Source organism: Apostichopus japonicus, chromosome 9 (assembly GCF_037975245.1).
Source record: "Apostichopus japonicus isolate 1M-3 chromosome 9, ASM3797524v1, whole genome shotgun sequence".
NCBI classification, from domain to species: Eukaryota; Metazoa; Echinodermata; class Holothuroidea; order Aspidochirotida; family Stichopodidae; genus Apostichopus; species Apostichopus japonicus.
Window position 1 is genome coordinate 30,238,815 of NC_092569.1, and position 6,930 is coordinate 30,245,744.

General features: G+C 34.8%; 1 protein-coding gene across 1 annotated transcript; it reads right to left on the bottom strand.

Moving 5' to 3' along the window:
• Positions 1-518: 518 nt before the first annotated feature.
• Positions 519-6,634, bottom strand: LOC139972939 (techylectin-5A-like). The gene is made up of 7 exons (XM_071979257.1): positions 6,566-6,634; positions 5,738-5,910; positions 5,100-5,364; positions 4,116-4,327; positions 3,255-3,608; positions 2,189-2,441; positions 519-859 (listed from the first exon to the last, which is right to left on the bottom strand). The coding sequence occupies exons 3-7, from the start codon at positions 5,215-5,217 to the stop codon at positions 519-521; spliced, it is 1,278 nt and encodes a 425-aa protein (XP_071835358.1). The 5' UTR covers positions 5,218-5,364; positions 5,738-5,910; positions 6,566-6,634.
• Between the last annotated feature and the right edge of the window lie 296 nt (positions 6,635-6,930).

Here is a 6,930-nt window from a genome sequence, read left to right on the forward strand (position 1 = left end):
ATATATATATATATATATATACGGCAACCCTGACAATGACTTCATATAAATATATAAGCATAAGAATGTGTGTGTATATGTTCTAGAAACCAAGAATCGTTAAGTATCCGATTGCAATTGTCCATTTCCTACCAACTAATAATGCTTGTGGGGGGGGGGGGTGAGGATTGACTACGAGGGATGCAACACATTAAGGCAAAATGCACAAGTTTACTTTATTTTCTATTTTGATTCTTTTGTGAAACTCATGCAATAATCAATTTTCAAAATATCAAACAACAGTAAGCTGGTTCATGTTAATAATTTGACATCAATTTCAATTAATATCTTCTCATTCCCTTAGAAAATTAATTATTCGTCGAATCGTCCCGTTTGTAATTCTCGTGTGCATTTCCTTCCTCTTTTTTGTCGTTGGCACGTCCTGCAGTCCGATGTTCGAAGATCTGTATCGATCTTTTCTTACTTTTCTTAGTAAAAACTGTTCTTTTGGGTAGTGTGTTATTTATACAGTGTTTTGTCTACACAGGCCGTATTTTCATATCTGTGTATTGCAGGCTACATCCGTAACCGTAGAACATGTTCGTTCCTCGAGTAGTGCCGTCGTAGTCGCCGTTGAGATGAGAATAAGCGCAAATCGCGCAGTTGTCGCTGCCATCGGGAAAATAATAGCAACATTGACTGTGACTGGGACAGTAAGACCGACAATAAGAAGCAGAATTATATTTCCTACAGTGATAATAATCATAGAACCACCAGGCTCCCCTGTGTCTCTCAGCACAGTCGTAGCTGCTCCATCCATCGTTGTCCTGGTCTTTTGTACTGAATTGTTTATTGTTGCTACCAGACAAAGCATAATAATCTGCAACAAACGAGAAAGAGTAAATAAACCGATCAATTACAGGTTAGAGGGCAGTGCCTTTTTTCTATCAAGATGAAAACGTCAGTTCCGCGTATTTTTTTTTGTTTTTTTTTTGCGTGTGTTGAATATTTAGGATATATAGGTAAGTATTTTGTCTTTTGAGTACGTTATTATACAATTTAGTTTTTGTTCCGTTTGAAATACAGTGCCACAATAGGAGCCATTTACAGATGGGGAAACTACTTAAATCAAATGCCAGGGTTTGTTACTATAGAGTCGCTAATATCGCTTTTTATTTTATTTACATTTATTTACCGGCATTTATTGGCAATACTATATTCATTCCCCATCTGATTAGCCTCCTACTCTTTCGACTTATAGATTTATTGTGTGTGTCGGTATTAAGTCGTATAATTTCTTGAATAATATTATATATGTGTAATTTAGTTTGCATAACCAAATTTTCATTTCCCCTCATTCAACCCTGTGCTTGTACCACACAGGTTATTTTAGGCTTTCTTCGAAGCTGGGCCAGAGGGGCTGGGGCTGTGTGAGGTAACTAAATAAATCCTTCAAGTTAGGAAAGCAAGGGTATCATTTAAAGATCTTGTCCTGAGTAAACCAATGTCCCTGTTCTACTGGGCAGGGCAAGAAGGGTGTTAATTACCTTCGATTATTCAATTTTTTACCTGATTTTCATAGCACAATGTAATCTTTAGATTTTTCAACATGAGCACACATGTTGGAGTATAAACGTAGATTACACTATTGACATAACAGATCATGAAATAAATAAGTTTAAATGAAGAATAGAACCGACATAAAGTGAATTGACTATAAATGTTTTAGCTAATATAGGAACATCTACTGTAATAGTCTTATAGATTGCGTATGTCGATCACTCCTATCATGGCAGTTGCCTGTTACGTCTAAACACGACAAGGAGGACCTGTGTTGCCCAGGAACAGCGAATCTTATCGTCTGCTTCTTATGTCTGTACACATTGTATACAGTTCTGAAAACCTACGTGCGTTTGAATGAAAATAGCAATGTTTGGAATTGAAAATTGCTGTGAACATTGAAAACATATATCATTAAGCCAGTAATGCGGTAGCTATGAGATCAAGACATTAGTAGTTGTAGAATGCACATGCAAGGAGTACTACAAGAATTAATTGTAATAGGGGAGACACGTCACATATCCTCCATGGTTGGCATGTTTGTTTGTTTGTTTTTTTTTTTTGGGGGGGGGGTCTTGACACTTCTCCTAATTAACGTAATTGGTCCAGATTTATGAATACGTCAATGCTTAGAACATCAACTACTCACCTGTATTTCCACTGTGTGATCCAACTGATAGTCGATACTTGTCTGCCTCGTTATTAATGCTAAAAGTCAAATAGACGGCGTAATACGACGAGGAGGCAGAATCCCTTACATCAATACGAAGCTCGTACGTTTTCTGGTTGGACAGAGAGTGGATATATTTGTTACCTAGCCAGTGGTCTTGATTTTTATTACCGAAACCGTTCTTGTAGTCCAACCAACCAAGATAAAAGTCAACGGAGGCACTCGATCGTCGCTGGAAACCTATGAAATGAAAACAAAAAGGTAATCCAATTGTTCCATCTACTAATCCTTAAGGGAATGACCTCCAAAGCCGTAAAAGAGTTAATAAAGGTTAAATATAAGATCTATATATATATATATATATATATATATATATATATATATATATATATATATATATATATATATATATATATATATATATATATATATATATATATATATATATATATATATAATTGAAAACGTAATGAGAAGGAAAGTCCAGAACAGTGAAAAAAACTTCCAGCCTCCACCGGGATTCGAACCCGGGCCTCAGGCTTTGTATATATATATATATATATATATATATATATATATATGTATGTATATATATATATAAATATATATATTTATATATATATATACATACATATATATATATATATATATATATATATGTATGTATATATATATAAATATATATATTTATATATATATATATATATATATATATATATATATATATATATATATATATATAAATATATATATATATATATATATATATATAGAGTAGGTTGGCGTCTATCTTGGCGCAGAGTGCTCTATGTCCATTGGACAGAGCGGAATATATGTTGATACTAGATGAGACTAGTGGAACACTAGTAGTGTTCCACTAGTCTCATCTAGTATCAACATATATATATATATATATATATATATTTATTTCTATATATATATTAATATATATATATAAGTATATTGTGATAGTGAGATATATTTCTATTGGTCAAATTCAGTTCAACGAGGTCTTCAGGGCATCATTTTGCAACATGCAAAGTACATTGTGTAAAAGGTAACAATCCAAAGCCTTGTTTGCATTACTCACCGTCCATCCTCCTCCGTTACTTTCCATCTCGCAGTAAACCTGAATGCCGCTTGGCCAACCATCAGGGTAAATAGTGTAAACTCCATCACTGAGTGTTCCGGAAACATAAAGCTCGTAGCAATCTTTTGGGATCACCTGGCACGTCACTCCGTCCCCTTCGTAGCCATCATTACAGTAACATTTACGGACATCGTTCCTCTCATCACAGGTTGCGTCATCACTACACTGGTAACTCTGATCTATTATAAGCTGGTTGTTCCTACAAGTTGAATTTCGTGTACATCTTGAATTGATGTAAAACGTGCCCTCCTAATTTAAGATATTCAGAAGAAAAAAAAACTAGTAAATAAATGATTTGTCACAAATTGTCACAGTGAAATGTACAGGATTATGAGGTTTTTGGAACCAACTCCGATGTAGGGTCCTTAGGGATCCGCTATCAAGAACAAAGTTAGCCGTCAAATGTTGCATTCAGCGGCTTATTACGACTTTACATTAGGCCTATAATTAGTTGTAACCGCAAGACTATGGTATGAAGTATCCATTAATTTTATGTTAGGTTTATAAGGGGATGCACACCCATATGTCTTATCTTCCTGATTAATGTAATACGTCTCTCGACTGACAGTTTTGCCTGGACTGGCGACGGAGGTGGGGTTCATGCCCCTTTCCCAACCGTGATGTGAGCGCTACTCGGTTATCTGTAAATGTGATGTGATAATCAACAGGTTTAAATAGTAGAAGGTTTTCTTCTAATTATATGGACAATGAAGTAACAGTAAAGCATTAAAAAAGTCCTGAAAGAACCGTACTGACCCCTAATACACTTCCTTTTTCATCATCGAAGCAGTTGCATTGGTTCAGAGGGATGCATTGTTCTTCCTGTCTCAGATAATCACCGACACAAACACATTGCTCTGTTTCTGGGCGGGATGTAGCCGAGATGCAAGTGTCAGGGTCATCGCAAGTCCTCTCACATGTCGCATTGCTAAATATCTCATTAGCTAGACACCATTCAATTTTTAATTCTAGAGAACAGGAAAGGAAAAAAAAAGGTAAATGATAGTAACCTGATACAGACACAACGAATGACATGCGCCAAAGAATAGTATTTTGTCATTACTTCAATACGTGACTGTCAGGGGGTTAAAGGAAAGAAACACACATATAATGTTCATATTATTCAACATTACGAGATAACATCCCATCATTTGTTGCACAACTGGTATGAAACCAGATAGTCATAGCTTCTGTTTCATAGTTTCTCTCGGTGTAAGTATACTGCTTTCTGACAACAATGATAATTAATAACAACTTCCAAATTTATTTTGCGTTGGTTGCGCTGGTGAAACTGGGAGACGTACATGTTTTCAGTGTAAACTTTCTGTTGTACAAACGTTAGATACGGTTTCTTGTTCAGAGCCAGGGTTAGTGTTGAGTACGAGGCAATCTTGTAGTGAGTTCGTAATCACACTTTAGCTTATGGAGGCTTTTTGGAATTCTAGTATAGCTACTAATGCAAGATTTGAACTCGCACTAAGAGCTTGTACTCGCACTCATATCATATAATATCATGTTGTAACCGCTACTATATGTGTTGTACTCTCTGGTATACTATGTATACTCGTAGTTTATGTATTGTAGCAGTTTCTTTAAAACATATTTGATATGTCAAATTTACTTCCAAAAGATCCATTCGTTCTTGGTATAAACCTTTTAGTTTATGCACGTTTACTTTTGACATTTTTTGTATTCATTTATTTTGGCTTAATATTTAAGAAGAATGTAAAATACACTTACCATCTGATATTACGAATGTACCCAAGCTAGATATGTGATAATGCCCCCATTCATCTGAGATGCGAAACTCGTCGTATGTTACATAGTAAGTTTCTCCAGCAACGTTCTCAAAGTCCATTCGCAGTTGGTACCGCTTTTGATTTGTTAAGTAGGCAATTTTCTCATTTCCGATCCAAAACTCTCTCCTTAGAAAGCCAAATCCATTTCTGAAGTCTTTCCAATTTCTATTAAAATTGAAGGAATCCAATCTTCGTCGCTGTAGTACCTACGACGAATATCAAAGAAGTTAAACGTTAACCAGGACGTTATTAAATATGTATTATTCGTTCCCTTCTGCATACGATTTGTTGCTAACAATTATTACACAGAAATAAGAACTTCTATTTCTAATTTCAGTTTGTAGTGCGTGGGCTAGAAGTTTACTGTTTTATTGGAAGAAGAACTACACTGTCCTTAAATTTCAAAATATATAAAATCATTGATTTAAACATTTGTTTCGATAACAAATAACAAGATTCTATTTGAAATAACGATTTTTATTACAACGCTATATATTACTGTATGCAAAATTGTAAAAAAAAGTATATTTTACAAAACTATTTAAAGTTGAAAAGGAAACATCAAGTAATCAGCTATACCGTCCAACCACCAGTATCAAGATCATTATCACAGTAAGCCTCAAACGGTTCCGGATAGCCATCTGGTTTAATTAGGTACACTCCAGATGTATTGTGGGTAGAGGAACATGCATTCGATACTTCTTTGCAATCTCTCGGATACGCAGGTTGTTGAAAAGCGAAGTATGAAGAACCTGGATGGAAAGTAAAACAAAGTTAACATTTTATTGCGACTGAAAAATCCTTTTCAGTTAACGAAAATATTCTCTTACATTTTAAGCCAATTGTGAGAGAACTAGTTTCGTTACATAAGAGTTAAGGTAACAAATCAGTTTAAATGCCAACTATTACTCAACTACCATATAGAGGAAGATATCGATACTAAAATTATATACGGTAATCGTTATTGAATTCTCAGATGTAACTGTTTTGAAGCATTAGTTTTGATTAGTTTTCAGCCAGCAATGAAAATTCAAAGACCAAATAACTTGAATTTATTTTTCATCAAACCTTCCGTAGTTATCAATCATATCCAAATCAGATCAAAAGACTCATGAAAACAGGCAAATCCCATTTGTTTAACGTACCTGAGAAAATATCGATGAAGCACTTAGGATGTGAAGAGATCGAAAATATGCGACTCAGAAGAAATCAATCTCATAATAGATGTTCGGAAATGTTGACACGATTCAAAAACAAACATCTAGAGCAAACACTATTAAGAGCCAATATTTTCAGCCATTTAGCTGGCCAACTTAGGTGTTAACGATTATAATACGTAAGTGATATAACTTAGAGAGGTAACTTCTTATTATAAGGTAAATCATATCAGATAACTACTTCACCTACCTGGAGATCGGCCCTCGGCACTGACGATGACCTGCGTAATAAAAGTTAGATGATATGAATCTGTTTGATCGGAAGAAAGAACATTTAGGCGTAATGGTCCGAAAAATCTTAGTTTAAGGTAGTATTTTTTTAATGTCTTCTACCTAAAATTCATATCTAGACTGCAATCATAAGCACAGAACTGAACTTCATATTACAACTTTCATCCAGGAAACATGAGATTAATGGCGTTTTTCCGGTGTAACAGCTACCCTGGTACATGATATGTAAGCTAACGTGAAAGAACAAAGGCAATAGCCGGCTGCTTCCTTACACAGCTTTGTTGCTTATTGCAGACAGATGTTCTTTGTTCAAGTTATTTTTTG

Bases quoted from the DNA above. Each gene is read 5' to 3' on its own strand.
- LOC139972939 (XM_071979257.1), bottom strand. From the start codon at position 5,217: ATGGACTTTGAGAACGTTGCTGGAGAAACTTACTATGTAACATACGAC. The intron at 3,609-4,115 runs GTCAGTACGGTT...ATCTTAAATTAG, and splicing joins AAAAAGGAAGTGTATTAGGG to GAGGGCACGTTTTACATCAA. The intron at 2,442-3,254 runs GTACTTTGCATG...ATAGGTTTCCAG, and splicing joins ATTGTTACCTTTTACACAAT to CGACGATCGAGTGCCTCCGT.